This window comes from Syngnathus scovelli, chromosome 19, assembly GCF_024217435.2.
Source record: "Syngnathus scovelli strain Florida chromosome 19, RoL_Ssco_1.2, whole genome shotgun sequence".
Lineage (NCBI taxonomy): Eukaryota > Metazoa > Chordata > Actinopteri > Syngnathiformes > Syngnathidae > Syngnathus > Syngnathus scovelli.
The window spans coordinates 6447503-6465856 of record NC_090865.1 but is presented as its reverse complement, the minus strand read 5'-3'; the positions used below and the strand labels follow the sequence as shown (position 1 = coordinate 6465856).

The 18354-nt window shown below is 45.7% G+C and overlaps 1 protein-coding gene across 1 annotated transcript in view; it reads right to left on the bottom strand.

Moving 5' to 3' along the window:
• The window catches only part of pou2f2a (POU class 2 homeobox 2a), a 35089-nt gene that overhangs the window by 4179 nt on the left and 12556 nt on the right, over positions 1-18354 (bottom strand). The window contains exons 7-16 of the mRNA XM_049750769.1: positions 3195-3257; positions 3091-3119; positions 2537-2584; positions 2162-2311; positions 1771-2028; positions 1567-1687; positions 1384-1475; positions 576-827; positions 226-367; positions 12-160 (exon numbers count right to left, since the gene is read on the bottom strand). Of these exons, the coding sequence (XP_049606726.1) occupies positions 12-160; positions 226-367; positions 576-827; positions 1384-1475; positions 1567-1687; positions 1771-2028; positions 2162-2311; positions 2537-2584; positions 3091-3119; positions 3195-3257 (1304 nt within the window). The remainder of the gene's footprint in view (positions 1-11; positions 161-225; positions 368-575; positions 828-1383; positions 1476-1566; positions 1688-1770; positions 2029-2161; positions 2312-2536; positions 2585-3090; positions 3120-3194; positions 3258-18354) is intronic.

Here is an 18354-nt window from a genome sequence, read left to right as displayed (position 1 = left end):
CGTGGCCTTACCGTGCTGAAGTTGCGCTCCAGCGCCACGCGCACGTTGGTCTCGATGCTGGTGCGCTTCTTTCGGCGTCGGCCCGCCAGGCCCTCCAAGCCCAGCAGGGGGGAGGAGATGGAAGAGGGGCTGGGCAGCATGCTGTCCACTGCCATGGTCTCTGCACAGAACAAAATCATGAGCAGGAGCCCTGAACTGAGGTGACCGACGTGAGCGAGTGCTCACCTGCGTCCCCGAGCCACTTCTCCAGCAGAGGCTTAAGCTTGCACATGTTCTTGAAGCTCAGGTTGAGGGCCTCAAAGCGCGAGATGGTGGTCTGGCTGAAGTCGTTGCCGTACAGTTTCCCCATGGCGACGCCCACGTCGCCCTGCCGGTGACACACACAAACACAGTGTCAGAATATCAGATGCACACAGCGTGTACACACAAAGTTCATGCATACTAGTCGCTCGCAGCGTAACAACGCTCATTGATATGCGCACAAACGCATGCCTGCAAACAAAATCATGCACCTGCTCCGAAACACACACAGTGTTTTCACATCACACAAACCTCCAGTGGGCTTAATGTGGTACCTGTGTGAATCCCAGCTTGATGCGTCGCTGCTTGAACGTGCGAGCAAACTGTTCCAGCTCCTCCAGGTCGCTGGGCTCCTCCCCCAGGTGGCCAGCGTGGCTCCCGGCTGTCAAGGCCGAGTTCAGGGAGGCTGCCATGGCGGCGGCCGAGCCGGACGAAGACCCGACCGCCGCCGAGCCCATGCCGCTGATGCCCGTGGACGCTGGTGGGGCGCTGATGTTTCCGGCACCATCGCTGCTTTTCTCCCTCTGCTGGTAGAAACACAGATGGGAGTTAAGCTCCACGCACTAGCTGGACACCCACATTACTAGTGAGGCAAAACTAGAACAAGGACATCGAATCAACATGGGTTCAGCTTTCATATGCATCTGCTTTGTTTTGTGTTTGAATCTGAATGCAAAGAGCGTGGCAACACGTCCAACATGGAGCTTAAAGTGACATCTGAATGCGCCGGCACACGTCGGCAGAGACGCCTCGCATGTTTACAATCTGCCGCTTCGAGTGGAGCCGCGTGCCGCTTATGCACGCAGGCGAAGGATGTAAACGAGCGTGGCGCCAGTCGAGGCGATGCATGAGGCCAGCTCAATTTGGCCGGCTGAATTCCTGACGGGAACCGAGGGCGGGCCACGCTTAAACGTATTAAACGACTCCTCCCAGAAGCCTGATGGCCAGCCACATAAGCCACGTGTCGGCCATTTGGATTTGAAGTTGCCATTTTGGCACCGAGCAAAGATTCAGGGCTCCTACGATCAGGAAATTTGCCCAATCGCCAATCAAGCACCCTCTTCCTTGTCTTTAGTTGCTCACCTGCGCCTGGAGGCTGAGGCGGGGCGTCGTGGTCAATAGGCCCGTCGAGCTTTGCTGAGGTAGCTGGATAAGATTTGCTGTGGAGAGCAAAGCTGTGATGAGAAACAACAAGGAGACAAAGGTGCAATGGTTTATTTCTGCATAGATAACCCTTCTTAACTTCGTGATCATGCACCTAATTACCTTGTTGCTGCTGTTGCTGAGTCTGGGGGGGTGGCTGCGACAGGAGAAACTGGGCCGGGGACTGGAGCGGGTGGCCTGGCATGAGAACCAGCTGTTGGAGCTGGAGCAGCTGCTGGATGTCCTGCAAGACCACCAAACGTTTGCTGAATTTCATGAGACCCTATTCCATATTTGTCTTGGGACATGGCGAGTGATTGCCGGTACCTGCGCTGTGAGCTGGATTGGCTGAGAGAGGGCCAGCTGCGGTGGAGGAGCTTGAACAGTCATTTCCTGTTTGGCGGCTTGCTGTTGCTGCTGCTGAGATGTTTGGCTCTGGTGCTGCTGTTGCTGGGCGGCGGCATGAGCAGCGTGCGCGGCGTGAGCAGCGTGTGCAGCATTGGACTGCTGGACAGCGGCCGCCAGGAGCTGAGCTTGGGCCTGCTGCAGGAGCAGCTGTTGTTGGGCCGGCAGGAGTGCAGCCAGCTGCCAAGACAAAAACGCAAGTCAATGATGGGATGGAAAGATTCGTCCTGACCAATGAACAGAAATTAATCGATGAAATTAATTCATATCCCCGGCCAGGTGGGATTTTGCTTCTACGTGGACAGTTTCTCACCCCCGCCAGCTGACTGCCAGCCAGCATCAGCTGCGTGTGATGGTGCTGCGCCTGCGCTTGTGCCTGCTGCTGCTGCTGCTGTTGCTGCTGCTGCTGAGAAGATGGCAGCACAGCGCTGCAGGTCATCTCACAACTCCCTTCCGCCTTCACCTGCAAAATAGCACACTTATTTAAAAAAAAAAAAAAAAAAGGCAACCTATGAAATGTGTACAGTATGTAAAATATAATAATTCCGTAATAATAAATCCAATTTAAATTGCAAAGTTGATTTCATTAAATGTCATATATGTAACATTGCTTGTTTTAATATTCATTTGATGTAATTATTTACAGCCCTTTTCACATGTTTGCTAACACACACACACACACACACACCTTGCTGCCTGGTGTGGGCGAGAGGCTGAACGGGCTGCTTTCCATTGGCTGCAAAAAAACATACAAAGTTGTAAATAAATACAACAATAGTCATAACTACACAATTTGAAAAAAATACTTTACAAGCTCTATTGAGAAAAAAAAACCCATCATTTTGGCATCTGTAGAAAGCAAGTTGGTATTTCATAAATTAAATTAATGTGTAAATTTATGTTGCATGACTACCAAAGTCAAAATTAGTCACCAAAATTGAGAAGATGAAAATTGTCCGACATATTAAATCCAAAATGGAAGCTGGCCAATACTGCAGTTTTTAGATGTTTATTTGACTCTTCAATAAATTCTATTTGAAATGTCTCCTCTCTCCCTGCACCGAGCGAATATTTCCTGTTCGCCGCTGCATAGTGACACGCCCACACACTTAGCTCCGCCCACACAATCGCGCAGAGTAAGGTAACACATCCCTGCCTCTACAATTAGGATGGATCGTAATTGCTCAGAAAAAAAATCCTCATGAAAACAATCCTGGCTACTAAAAATATTTGAAGACCCACCTGGTCATGTGGACTGTTTCTGTTAGAGCCTGAAACACAAGAAGCATGTTAATTGACAGGAGGTTGAAAAAAAGCAAACAGTAAACAGGAAGACTCTTTGCTACCTGAGCCGTCGGCGGGATAGTCCGACCCGGCCTTCTCTTCCTCTGCTTTGGACATCCTGATATCTGTCGGGAACACAAAGATGAGAAGAAATGATGCACAAGGTCATAAGAAGATTGTTTTAAAATGTGTTCCTTGATGGCATGGCGTGGTATTTTCTCGATATGCAGTTTGGGAAATGACAGAGAACATGTGTTTTCTGCAGTTGCATAATGTTGCCAAAAGGTGGCAGCACCCTCCAGCTGAAATGAGAACGCTACACAGACAGGGCACAATTTTGAGTATTCAACATTTCCAGTCAAAGCCTTAAACGCAGGCAAAGTCTTACAAACACTTTTTGAATATGACACAAAGTCTTTGGTAAACTACAGTTACAATCAAATGCTCACAAAATATTCATCTCAGTGCACACACACAAAAATGCCTAAATTGGTATTTTTAGTGAGACTGAATCTGTTTTATGGGGATCCTGCCTGCTTGTGTGTGCGTGTATGTGTGTGTAATGGGATGGCTGGAGGGGGTCCTAAACTGGCCTCTCGCCGTCACCCCTCCTCTTTTGTTGCCCACCCACCCCGCCTCAGTTACGCCTGTCAGGGGCCCATGACAGACGGCGCGTGGGTTCATTTGTGTGTGCGTGTGTAGTTGAAGAGGGAGGCTCCGTTTGGCGTGTGGAGGTCAAAGTTCTGGCACATGTTAGCGGTCGTGCCCCGCTCGCTCGCTCTCTCACACTCACACACACACCACCACCAATCTTAAAATAGTGCAGCGATATTATTTGACTTATTTCAGATATTCTTTTTAATATACCATATTGTAATGTTTTTGTAAGCATCAAAAAATGCTAAGTCAGCATCATTTTGCAAACTGTGCACCAAAATGTCTGACCGTCTTGTTTGATTTGTGTTTTTAACAGTTTTGTCACAACAAAATGAAGATTAAAGTACAATATATAAAAAATGCCAGATAATCTTTGTTGGGATAGATAGTAAAATGTAATTGCTACATCTCGCAATAAAGTTTCATGCAGTTGACATGTTTCAACGCAATTAAACTGAAAAAAAAAATAAAAATAATGTTTATCATAAAATGTTGAACGATCATCATTTGAATATTCAAAAACTTCTTCGTACTTCCGGCTCCTTCCTCGCGACTTCATCCTGGTCAGCCCAGGCCTGGACACCGCTACACAAAACCCACGGTTGCCAGGCAACAGCCGGAAAGATCATTGTGTATGTGTGTGCGCGTGCACTTGCGTGCGAGTTGATCATTAAAGATGAGCAGGTCTGCTAGCTGCAGCATGCTAACACGTGGAGATGCTTCTCACACAAAAACAAATGCACACAAATACAAACAAAACACACACACGGATATAAATACACATAAACACACTTCCAAATGCAAAGACATGCACAAACAAAAACTCACATGTACAAATTTGCACACAATCGCACAAGTGCACACTCACACAGGGACAACTACTAAATGTGCATTTACAAACTGAACACACACACACAAAAGCATAAGTAAACATACATACACGTAGACACACTAAAGCAAAACCCCGACACACACACAAACACACACACAAGGTTTTAAGACTTCCTGTAAAAGTGTCCAGGACGGTTTTCAAGGTTTAGGACACGAGACTATCCACATGCACGAGCACACGCACACGCACACACATGCGCGTGCGTACACAAACACACACACACACACAACCTGTCCCAGGAGTGTTTATTATATTCGATGCGGCGGCTGTTTCTCGCACCACATATTTCTGTGCCGATCGATCCCTCGGACTCCCGACAAGACAATAATGGCAGTGCCTTTCCGTCGCCATTATTACCGGCCTTCTCGGAGGAGGGCGGCACGAATAAGAAGGAAAAGTAGAAAAGGAAGGAGGAACGACGCAAACCGCAGCCACTGCTATGTTCACCAAGCTGTTTTTATCATTCAATTATTTTCAGCGTGATGACATGAGTGAAATTACGAAATAGAGACGTTGTTTGAACTTTTCCAAATTTCCAGGTCACAATCAGTAAAATATCGCATTAAATCAGTTAAATGATTTTGTTTTAATTGATTTAAAGAGTTCAATTAAAATCAATTGACATTTTATTTTTATTATTATTACTACTTTCACGGAAAACAGGCTTGAAATGGAAAGTAGGCACTCGACCCTTCCGATGGTTACGTTCATTGATGCCCTAAATTGTTCGCAAATTAGCGGCGACGCTTGTCTGACGCTTTTCGACCGGCTTCACCTCGGCGTCCATCTCCCACTCGTTAATACCTCTCCAGCTCCCCCCAGCGCCGCTTCCCTCTCTGTGTTTAAACGCCTCGCTGTCATCGCCGGGATGCGATCCTTGCTCCGAACCTTCATCCCCTGCTTAAATCACTCCGATGAATTATTGAGCATATTTATTCAAACAACATTAATTATAAAATAGCGGCAGGAGGAAGGAAGGATGGTCGGGAGGGAAAGCAAGATGGAGGTGGGGGCTACTTGGAGAAGGGGGGTGGAAAGGGAGGAGGGGGTGAAAGGTGCTGTGTGTGTGTGTGTATGTGTGGTGGGGGGGTAGGAAATTGGTGTGGCTAGCGGAACAGAACAACCCCCCCCAAATCTCCACACACCCTCCTTCCCGGCTCTGCTTTGTATTCCGCGGAGATGACAGGGGGAAGCTTTATTGCTCTGAGTCGGTATCGATCGGGGCCCCGCCAAAGGGGGAGTCGGACCCACGCGCGTGCCGGGCCCTTTTTCAGAGACCCCCGTTTGTACAAGGACGACTTTGATTTGGCTCATCTGCAAGCACCGTTAACGTTTACATTCGGCAGTTAGAAAAGATTCAACAGGGGCACAGTGGACTCGTGGTTTGTAGGACTTACTCGCTTTTTGTTTGTATATTTCCTGCACTTGACTGGAGGCTACATATGTAGTCTACAGGACGAGTCTAAAAGTAGTGAGCAAATGATGGGACATTGTGATTTACTAGTATGTTCTATAATTGTTAGATTTAGGGCCTATCTGGTAAAAAACTAAAAAGGAACTTCTGTACCTGCATGACTGAAGCTCTTTCAGACATCATTAAATAATTTAAACTGATAACTCCATCGTTAATGTTCACTTAGCAAACATTTAAGAAAAAAGAAACGGATGGAACTTAAAATAACGGCTTGAAAATAGAAATGCTTTTTACAAAATCAATTACAGCAGAGTTTTTAAAATAAAAGTCATTCACTTGTATTTTTAAAATTTAATGTATTATACATGTAGGAACTGTTATTAAAATCAAACTTTTATTTGTTTAAAATTGCTATTTTTGTTTAAAACAAATTAATCAATTAATTAGTGGGAAGTATTTAGTTTTTTTTTCTAAATGAAAGCAAAATGAATGCAACACATTTATATTACCTTGACTCTTGCAAATGTAAATCCTCAGTGGGCCACACTTTGCTTGCCTGTGTGTTGGACACAGTTGAAAAGCTGCGCTTACTTCCAAAGCAGGAATTAGAATCAAAACATTCTAAATTACACAAGCAAGCAACACACACATGAAAGGCACGTGTGTGTGTGTGTGTGTGCGTGTGTGTAAAGGTAATTGCACGCTCATAAGAAGACGTGTGTTTGTATGGATGACATCGGTTGGGGGCGGATGACAATAACGAGCAATTTAATGCAAGTCTGTCTCTAGATGCTTGATGGTGTGTGCGTATGTGTGTGTCTGTGGTAGACAACACGACATGCTTCTCACTATTACATTCTGTATTGCACAATGTGTCTTTATTACTGAGGCCGCAATCACTGCCCTTAGTCTACAGACGCCAAGTGTGTGTGTGTGTGTGTGTGTGTGTGTGTCTCGTTTGTTTGTGTGCACGTACGAGGGAATCACACACACGCTGACTGACCTAGCGCCATTTCACACTTGTGACCAGTACAAATTAGATAAGGGTCCATTTTCTCTGCACCGGCAAACTTTCATACACACACACACACAAACAGACACACACACACATACAATTTGCACTAGTTCATTACACTTGTATGCACACACCCCCACACACACATAGAATGTACACAACAAGCTCAAAATGGCTGAAATGGCATCAGCAGGGGGGATCATAGAGGAAATGTACGACGGTTGAGAACAACACAACATATACCCCTACACACATACACACACACACACACACACACACACACACACACATATAAATATATATATAAATATGTAAGATCGCCAATATTTGAACCAATTAGAAAATTAAAAAACACATAACGCGTATAAAATAAAATTAAGACATGAGTGACTTGAGAATCGCACAATGCTATCCTGAAGTTGCATTTGGAAAAAAACAGCTCAAGACTTCCACTAATGATAAAGTTGTAGTCACGATTATTTGTGACCAAGAGTTACACAAGAACATATTTGTAAAAAAGTTGTCGGGCAACAAACCTTCGAACGCGAGGTTAGCATCACCCACGGAATTTCACGCCCGTGTCACGCATTCGTCAATGGCAATATTTAGCCTGCCACGTGTGGACTCACAGCACTGTTTACATGAGTTGTCGGGGGCAGGCGGGGCCGTATCTCACGCTAATCGATAAGCGAGGGAACCCGAGGTGGGTTGGGGGGGACGGGAAAAAAATCGGTAAGGAAAGCAGGTTATCTCCTGTCATTAACAGAGGGATTCCCGTATGCTGGAAGGGGGGGGGGGGGGGGCGTGTCAGGGAAAGACCAGCAGCACTCATTGAGAAAAACAGCGTGTTTGGCATGAAGAGAAAGCAGACAATTATCTCTATTGATTAAAGGCAGCCAGCCAGCACGGCCAAGACGGAAAACTACGGCCAGATCAATAGAGACGGAAAAGGAGGAGGTGGCGGCAGGAAGGAGCCGGCTGGGCAGCGCTAAGGAAAACCGCATCGACTGCCAAAACTCAACGGAGACGTTGGGAATTTAGCCCGAGACAAAGTTGCAAAGTTTTGTGGCATTTAGGTGCTTTTTAAAATTGTTGGCTCCAAAGTAACGCAAATTGGGTAAAAATTGGGTCCAAAAAAGACAAGCTGGATTATTTACACCCAATAGATATTTTGTATTTGATAATCAGAGTAGAGTCCCCTCGACAATGTGAACACACAGAGTCTCCTTGGCCAGGGTCAGCTGATGGCGGTGGAGGTGCCGTAGTGAGCAGGATGTAGGATTGTAGGTCTGAGACCAAATGGCACTTAAACGCCTCTCAAACTCTCGCCAGCTTTATTGATGCTTTGGACCGGCGCCAGATTGCCTCCGCGTGCGTGTGTGAGTGCTGATTGCCACGTTGATGATACACAAAAGCCCTAGAAGCTTCTTAGTTCAAACCAGATGAAGATGGAGGCAAACGCCTTGATGGCTTACAATGACACTGGACTGCTTTTATCTGACAAACCAGTTTTTTTTGTTTTTATCAGGCTTTTACTTTGTCAAATATTGCAATCGGCATCTGCCCTTAAAAAATATCTGTAGCGTATTTGTTTGTAAATATATCACTCTGCAAAAGCCCTCCAGTGGTAAAGTTGTCTTATATATACACACACACGTGCACACACACACGAGCAACAAGCATAAGCTACATATGAGCAGCTGTGCTAAGTCACACGCAGTTAGCAGCCTCATCCACATTCTGGCTCAATGTCCAGGTTTTTTTTTTTTTTTTTTGCAGCTGACTGTGACCCTACACACAAACACACTCCAGAAAAAATCATTCTGCTGATCGTAAAGCCAGGTCAATGAGCAAACGGAACGACCAGGTAGCAAACAACTCATAAAACAAAGTATTAAATATTGTCTGCTTAACCAACCACATTGAGTTTGTCTGTTAGCATAATGCTAACGCATGCTCCAAAATAACAGCCAGGTTCATGAAACTAGTATCACCAATGTCACAGCTTATGGCCGCACTGGGTTGGAAAAACGCAGCATTAGCTGTGCGCTCAGGGCCGAGTGGAAGCCTTTGCATTTCAATGCCCGGCGCAGCCTCCATTATTTATGACGCTTTACACCTCAAAACCAGCACTGCCTCCCTTCGCTAACTCACGGGCTACCTGCACGGATGCATCGCTTTCTGTCTCGTAGCTAGCTACCTTCTTTGTCACCGTGGCAACCGGCATCACAAACACTGTGCACGGAAGGGGATGGCCAAAACTCCCGCTAACACGTTCAATAATTGTGAGTGCTGTCTTCAAATGTGACACTAAGTTGTTTGTAAAAATGAATGTTCAGATATCTATCGCCACTCGTTGGAATTCTTTGTTAATCACTGTTGTAAGATGAAGTCGAAAAGTACTTTTTGCAATTATGCAAAATCTGGACTACCTATAAATTTAAAAATATGTATATTTGTATTCATTATATTTAGTCGTTTGATTGACATGAACCTTCTTGAAATTCAAGTGTGTTAAGAAACTAGTGTGTGCAAGAAGGGCATTAGTTTTAGGACCCTGCTTGGATGCGGAAGAATCTTCATTTCCAAAATTAGACGCCGGCTGACCCCGGCCCCCGTTCCAACAATAGTTTGGCGCGCGTGTCCCGACATCTGCCAGACATGAAATCAAACAGTGGTCCATTGGCTAAATGATGGACAACGGAGAAGGGGGCTAATATCCATCAGGACGTCCATCTGCGGACAAAAGCCTGCTGCCACCACACTGGCCGAAAGCTCTACTGCTGGTCAGACTTAATGAACCTTACCCAACACACACACACACATGTGCGCACACAAGCACGACCCATCCCCCCTCTCTCTCCAATCCAGCTCTACCTTGGCCTGCAGTGGCCGTGTCACTGCTAATATTGACGACAACCCCCCCACCCACCCACCTTCCTAATGCACACTCTAACACACACACACACAGAGGGACTGACACACGTGCACCCTCCCCCCACTTGCACTGGCCGGCAACTGCTGTTGTCCACATCTCACCTCATCCATAGTAGACAGTATTGATTTTCAGCACAGAAAATAAAAAAGGCCATGAATTTTAATGCCTCACTGTCTGTCTGTCTGTCTTACTTGGTGTGTATGTGTGCGCGTGTGTGTGTGTGCTCCTCATCCCTTCACAGTCAACTCCTTATTCTTTGAGCCATCACGTCGTCCGTCCATCCTTCCTACCTCACAAGGATTCTGTCCTGCTTATCTGGGGTATCTTTCTGTCCTCTCGCCGTCCCCCTCCCCTTTTTTTTTCTTTCCTGGATCCCCACGCAATTTCTCCCGAGGGAAGATACGAATAGCATCCTGGTTAAGAGGCAGCCATGGTGAAGGGGGGTGAAACAAATGTGAAAAGTCAAATTGTTAATTCGCTTGAAGTGGTTTAAAAGAGGATTTCCGCTTTGAGGCAAAAAGACCAAAACGAATGCACCAATCGCGGGACTTTATCGTGTTGCCATGGGCTCAATATGCGTATAAGTGAACGTTGTTTATCGTCTTTTATGAAATATTGATAGATTCGACGGATGTTTGGACTTAGCTCACCGCTGTAGTCCTCAATGGCTACAACTTTGACTCTAGACTACACATTTTATAAACGTGACAATGCTCGAGCTACTATTTTTCTATGTGCCACCATCGTAGGGTGACCATCACCACTGTGTGAGCATTACTAATAATAATTAAGCTAAATGACACACACGAGAGCTTTCAGTGTAAGTGCTAATGGAGACTAATGACCGAACTAATGCAACAAAAGAGCGCTAAAGCACAGGATTTTTTTTTTAGCAAAAGGAGCAATAATGGTTCCCTGCAGCTACTATTACTGGTGAACATTTATTCCATGTGAAAAATGTTCCCAGTTTTTAATCAGCCCATGCACATTAGAGGGGACATTTTTTGCAAAAAATGCGGAGTCTTCACAGGATCCTCGGTTAATCCGTTCTTTTCAATTAATCAATTACTTGATGAAACAGCTAATGCGACAATTACAACAGGACAACAGTTTGGTTTTAACGACACGGCTTAATCGCTAATGGACGCAGATGCCCTGTTCCAAGGGTGATTACGGAGTCGGTGTGAGCACGGTAAGATCTCCAAACATGCTCCCACGCCACCCGCTCGCCTGTGCTTGGCCATTAGCGTCTGCCGCGGGTGCTGGAGGTCTTCCTCCATTTGCAGCCTAACCTTCAGGCCGGTTCAATCAAGCATCAATCATGTTTTTTTCCAAAGCTGGCAAGACTGCCGCCATTGCGTGGGAGGAGGCCGCAAACACAAGCGGCCGGGATCAAATGTCACCCGAGAGGGGAAAAAAGATTCACAAATCCTGGGTGCACTGACTGCATGGCAAAGTGTTAGCGACAATGTTAAGCCTGTTTCTGTAAATCACATTTACTGTCTGTACTACACTTCTAACGTGCTACATTTATATCTGATTCATTGATTATCGACCCCTAAACGAAAAACAATAAAAATACATATTTCATGATGTATTTGTTTCAAAGGAACACACACGCAAATGTGTGATTTACATAGCATAGCAACGGCATCAATGCAATCGGGTTTGCTCATTGCCTCAAAGTCAAGTCCGCCGTCTGGACGGCCGTCTGGTCAGCTAACCATTCAGCCCCACCCACTGACCCCTGACCCTACCCTCTCTCTCACTTGAACTTGAGACGTGACACCGCAACAGACCGGCTGGGTGTGGAAGAAGAATGGCCCCGATGATGCCTGGCTTGCATATGAATGGTTGGACAGGGAGAGGGGGTAGGGGGGGTCAACGGTGAGGGGAGGGGTGAGGTCAAGGGGTGACGGGTGAAGGTTAACCCCCTCCCTAACCCTACGCCTGCATCACACACACAACGCACGCTAACTGACGAGCACACAAAGGCTGTATCGTGGAGGGCCAAGGGGGTGCGGGGGGGTTACTGCACGATGACACATGGGCAGGTGCACTACGCAAACACACACACAATTCATACTTGAGTACACACACATGGGCGCGCATCAATAATTGGTGTCCAACATTTAGGAAATCTCCTTTTGAATTATTTTCAAGCTATACCAACAACAATCAACAAAAGATTGGCATTATATGTAAGATAAGAACTTAGCCCAGACATGAGAATAAATGTAAGATTGTTGTCACATGGAGAATATTTTTTGATTTTTTTTTTTTTACCATAGTCAAAATTTTAAATGGGTGCGTCGACTTTCTCTGAGCACTGGTTGCATGTGTGCTGCTGGAGACGCCGTGGCGCCCGATGCTAATGCGTATGGCTAAGCTAACCAGACGCATCTGAGCCAGTCAATCCGTCATCAAGACTGGCCTGAAACAGCGATAGTGGCGTGGCTTCCGACTCCGTTACACGTAAGCCACCATCAGGCTGCCTTCCGCGTTTTCACCATCCCGCGAGATAGATAGGGGGGAGGATCCAGGGAGAGGGTGGGGGCGGGAGGCTTCCGGGACCCTTTCAAATCCCCCAAGGAGAACAGAGGGACTGAGTGCTGGGCCTAAATGCAGAATCTTCTTAGCTCGCACCCCCGAGGGAACGCCAACGCGGGGGCCATTTTACTGGAAGAGAATCGTGCTGCCAAGCGCACAGCCAGTTTACCATATTCATACCACTTCTTTACAGGGGTGGGGTGGGGGGGGAGTCACCTGTCCTATTTTGCCGCACCGGCTCGCACCCCTCAGGGGGAACCATTAAGGGCAACTGTGCGCATTCTCTCTCTCGTAACCCCCCCTCATACTATCTGAGTGTCCCTTCCAGCCCTTTTCCATATGTAGACCATTTCATTCATTCCATCTCAACGCTAATAAAGTGTAAAGAATTTGGAAGCCAACGCCAACAGGTGAATCCACGAGTAGCCCAAGATGAAAGGCGGATGGAAGTTGAGTAGACAGCGCTACCGTTTGATTTACGGGTGCCTCAATTTCTGAGTTTTGCGAGTTGTTCGTTTTTTTGGGGGGTTTTTTGCTTTTGTTTTCAATAAAATAATACAGGCGATGCTTTAAGTTTCCATCTTACTTCATGAAACATAAAAGTTGCGGCTGGCGTAATAAGGTGCGCCAAGGCTAAATTCCGCCAATCTCCCCTGTCTCGCTCTCTCGCTAAAAAGTGTGTGTATGTGTTTAAACAGCTCGTTTCTATTCACTGGCCTTGATGAAAGATGCTTGCCCGCTCAAGAAACAGCTGCTGCTAACAGCTACCGCGGGACAGATTGATGTCAATGTGGCGGATTGAAGCACACCACAATGTGTCAATGTTACTCTGTGTGTGTTTGTGTGTGTGAGTGTGCACTGGTGAACCAGTGGACTTTGTTATCATTACAACCTCACAAACTCCACATGAATGGGGGAAACGATTTTAAGGATACATGTTGGGGCGAAAATCATGTCTAAGATGCCCTGGGGGACTTGCGAGTGTGTGATTGTTAAAGCTGATACTACTTTTTCTTCATTTCAAAATAATCATAAACCCAAGTCCCCTGCTAATCAGCGGAGGATGACAGCCCCCTGATAGCGGATAAACGTGCGCATGCTAGAATGTGCATGTGCGGAACACAGCTTGCTTAGCGAGAGGGCGCTAAGGCAAGTTAACGGCTTGGCGAGCAATACGATGAGGTTAAAGTGACGAGTCAAAGTCATGAGGAGATTGAGACGCGCCAGAGGAGGAGGAAGAGGAGGAAGAGGAGGAGGAAGGATGGTGAGGTGTGCTACAACAGATTCATTTCATTTGTGGTAAAGAAGCGGCGGATAATAAAAGAGGATAAAAACGGAGGAGGAGGGAGGATGGTGATAAGGAGGAGAGCTGGGAGCCAGTTTTCCTGCTTTATCTGATGAGGATAATGCGTGTGTGTGATAGTCTGTGTGTGTGCGCGTGTGTGTGCGTGTATGTGTGAGAGAGGTTAAGTTGTGATTTTAAATCAAGGAGATGGGGGGAAAAAAACATCACTAGAAGGCAGTTATGTCCTGTTTTTTATTTTATGTGCATTTTCTAAAATTCAATTTTGACAATGGATACCTATAAAAATGTGCATATTCATAACATAATTCATTTCGATTGCAGTTTTGTGTTGGATGCTTTGTACCTAATGAAGTGTCCGGTGTGTATAAAATGCATTATGCTGCCTCTTCAGGTTCTAACTTCAAACTGAATCAAGAGGGATTCGCATAGATGTAATTAGTATGGAACCACCAATCAACAGAATATAAATATTCAACGCTATGACGACGAGTAGCTGCACGATTCTTTCGGTTTGGACCAACTTGTGTTCATAGCATGTGTTGTGCACGTGTGTGTAAGTGTGCATTAGTATGTGTGTGAGGTTAGTTGACCAGATTGAAGCACTGAGCAGAGCACTCCAATTTATTGAAAACATTGTGTAACCCTGACCCCCTTAACCAAGCTCTCTGGTCCATCTTCCATTGTTGTCACTTTACTTCTGTTTCCTTTGATACATACATGCAGACCCCCGCCACCCCCTAACACATTTATATATACAAAGCCCCCCTCCCGATATGATATTGCAATTTTTCACCCCCCCATCACCAGTACAGGGGGAAGGGGTCAAGCCAAGGAAGGACAAGGTGCACCCCCCCTCCCCAGACTCTCTCTCTGACCTTCATTAGCATAAATCCTGTCCGCTAAATTAAATTGGGGGGTTGAGTAGCCCCTCGCCAGCCTCCAAAACTGCGCTGACCAGCAGCCAAGGGGACACAAAGGATCCAATTCGACTAACCGCCACATGTGTCTTCTGACTTTATTAGCTCAATGTGGAGCTGCTATGGAAAGGAAGCCCATTGTCGCACGCACTCACACACACACACACGCACGCACACAGACACACACTAGAAACTCAAACTGGGGGTAATACTCTCATAAATATTCTTTAATTTTCTTTAGTTCTTTAATTTCAGATTTTTGTTTTCATGGCAGGAATTAAAATTGTTAAACACTTTTTTTATACATTTGTTAACTGCAAGTTTAGAAGCAAATTTTATCGCTCAGAGAATTACACATGCTATTAAAACAATCACACAATTGTCCCTTTTGCTAGCCTGACGCCAACTCAACACAAGTGTGGCCTCAGAACAAATTCAACTTGGTACTACTGTATTATATTAAAGCAGTGTGTACACAAATATGCATACACAAAGATAAAAAAACACATCAGAGCGAACTTGAGAGTCTGCACCCCGCAGCATCAACTCATACACATGCAGAGAGGACCAGCGGGGGTCCAAACGGCGGCTTCATTACGGCAGACCCCTGTAAGGCGGTCCGGCTGGCTAGCTAACAACAACAAAAACAAGTGAGCACACCTTCGGACGACACACGCAAAAATTCAACAATTGCCGAGTGGATTTCTTTGTGGCGGCACAATGAGTGCAAAGTGAGCGTGGGAGGTGTTGGGGATAAGGACAGGTCGGCGGAGAAGACTTCGGGATAACATAGCGGCGGTGATCTGGGATTAGCGGCGTAAGACGCTTATCGTTTAACCAGCTCCAACTGCAGAATTTAAGGGAAAAAAAATCATCCAGGAAATGGGGTGCATTGGTAGCGAAAGCAATTTACGTGCACAACTCCGACATTTTCTCTTAGAAAAGTCACTAAGGTCACGGAATCAGCCAAAAAGTATCTTGATTTACAAGTGCCTCAACTTTGGGATTTTTTACGGCTATGTATGTGTCATCACTTGTTCGCAATTTTGTGGCCTTTTGTCGTTGGAAAGGGAATTGACATTTGTGCTTTCCGGACAGCTTCTATGTTGTCCAGGAATGCCAAGTCAGGTACACACACACACACACACACACACACTGAATGAGGTTGATTTGGTTGTCACGTCCACATTGGAGGAAAAAAAAAAAAGATGGCCCCCCCCCGTGGCCAGGAGAGGGTCATTATCTGGTGGGGGGGGGGGGGAGCGCTACAGGGGGGAAAGTAAATAAGTGCAAGGTTACACGCACAAGTAGCATAAAAGGCAGCAACAAATGGTGGCAAACGCACACTAGCACATGATTGTCAATCACACACGAGGGCAGTCAAATATAGGCTGAGTGCAGCCAATTTAGCCGCTAATGCTTTCTGCGTCCATCAGGACAAAGATGGCTGCTCTGTATGTGTGTGTGTGCGTGTGTGTGTGTGTACGCTTCTGCGTGTGTGTTTACCTTGACTCCGCTACTTGGACGTTTGTGTGTCTAATGGCCAACCAATGTTTCCACGGTAACGACGGAGGTGAAGCCGAGTTCAAACGCCAGCAGCAGGTAGCGGCCATATTGTCAAATGACGCGCGACACCGCTTTTATGACATTTAAGTGTGATTTCTATATATAAAAAAACAGATGGACTTATATCTATATACACACACACACACACAGACACACAAACAGTAATCTTGAACTATTTAGTAACATCGACTGTGCTTTGTACTCTTTGTTGGCATTTGTGTTAATAATGTCAGCTGAACTACCGAAGAAACTCCCTATTGACAAAAATGAGCATAGTCACACTTTTGACATTTACCAAAGTTTTTTTAACCACAATTCCCGATGGGAAATATTGTGGTAGGAATGACAACACCCCAAAGTGAAACAAATGAGGTAAAACGTTTAATGTACGATTGTATTGCAGGGCAGTGTGTGTGTGTGCGCGTGTGCGTGTGTGTGTTTGTATAACCCAGCATGGGTGTGAGGCAGCTTAACGCAATAAAGCATGTTGTATTGACATCTGTGTTGTGTCTATTGATTCCCCATTATGGAGCTAACAAACCCGCCCGGACGCTTTGTCATTGGCAATCACGTTAGCGCCGCGGCTTGCCAACGACGCTGCCCCCCACCCCCTTTTTAAAATCTGATCCATACACACACACACACTTAAACACGCATTCCTTCACATCCACGGCACACTACACCACGCACACACACACTGGCGGCGGGAGTCAAGTCAATGGTGGTGATCAATAGCCGTGGAAGGTTAAAACCAATCACACAATGGGCCGCTGTGAGCTGCTTCCAGATAAACCGCACATGTGACCTTAACGTGCAATTATTGAATCGTCAACCTGCGTGTACCCACCGCATTTCCACACCTACACAAAGCGTGCGCACACACAAAGAGCCTCTTAAATGTAAAAGGCCCTTTTTGTAATACGCACAGTGCTACCTTGACTTAAAAGTTGATTTTAATTTGAGTGACTCAGTTTAGCTATTTATCAAACCATTTTCTATTTAAGTGCTATTAATCCATTCCAGGCCCACATAAAGCATGATGATCTTAATTTTGAATGAAGAAAAACAGCACATATTGAAATAAAATACAAACAGAATGTAAAGAAATAAACTAATCTCATACAGATTGTATTTTTTGTAAGTGCGACCAAGCTAAAAACCTGGGAAACTATCTGCTAACGAAGTAGCTTTAACAACCGCTAGCTGCTAACTTTGAACTGCAATTCGGTTATTCACCGACAGTCGAGATTTTCTTTGTTATAGCGAGAAAACGTCAAACTCCAGATATGAAATGATAATTTCTCAATTACAAAATGGAATGCCATGTTTTTAATTGGCTGACCAGATCTGTACTGAACTGTAATGTGGGAACTGTCAATGAAGAAAATGTCTATACCAACTAGAAAAAGCAAGTAGTGACAGACAGATCCAGTAAGACACTGACTGGTCTATTCACACATCCACACACAGGTAGAGCCAATTAGTCCAGGCCTTTGCTTAGGCAGTTTGGTCCCGACACCAGCACCCCCCTCCTGGGCACAGCGAGGTAAAAATCCAAAGTGTGAGAAGGAGGTTGTTATCTGACAGCGCACAGCATTGTGTGTGTGTGTGTGTGTGTATGTTCAGAACTTCTCCCCACAACTTTGACTAAAAACCGACGTCCACCGTCTTGCCTCGGCAATATTGTGGCGCTGCGGTCAGTGTGTCTCGCCACTTGCTGTCAGCCTCAGACATCAGAAGATGGCGGACCTCAAATGAAAAGAATATTGGGATAACAAGCCCAGAGGCGTGGTATACGCTTTGCGTGTCACTTAGTCATTAGGACTAGACCGAGACTCTTAGCCCTTACTAGCATACATATATTCCAGCTACCAGTGACTTGAGTAATTTGTTTCGCTTATTCATAAAGAATGTGTGGACATGAGAAAGCTGGTAAGAAAAATCAAAAGAATCCATTTTGTCAGACA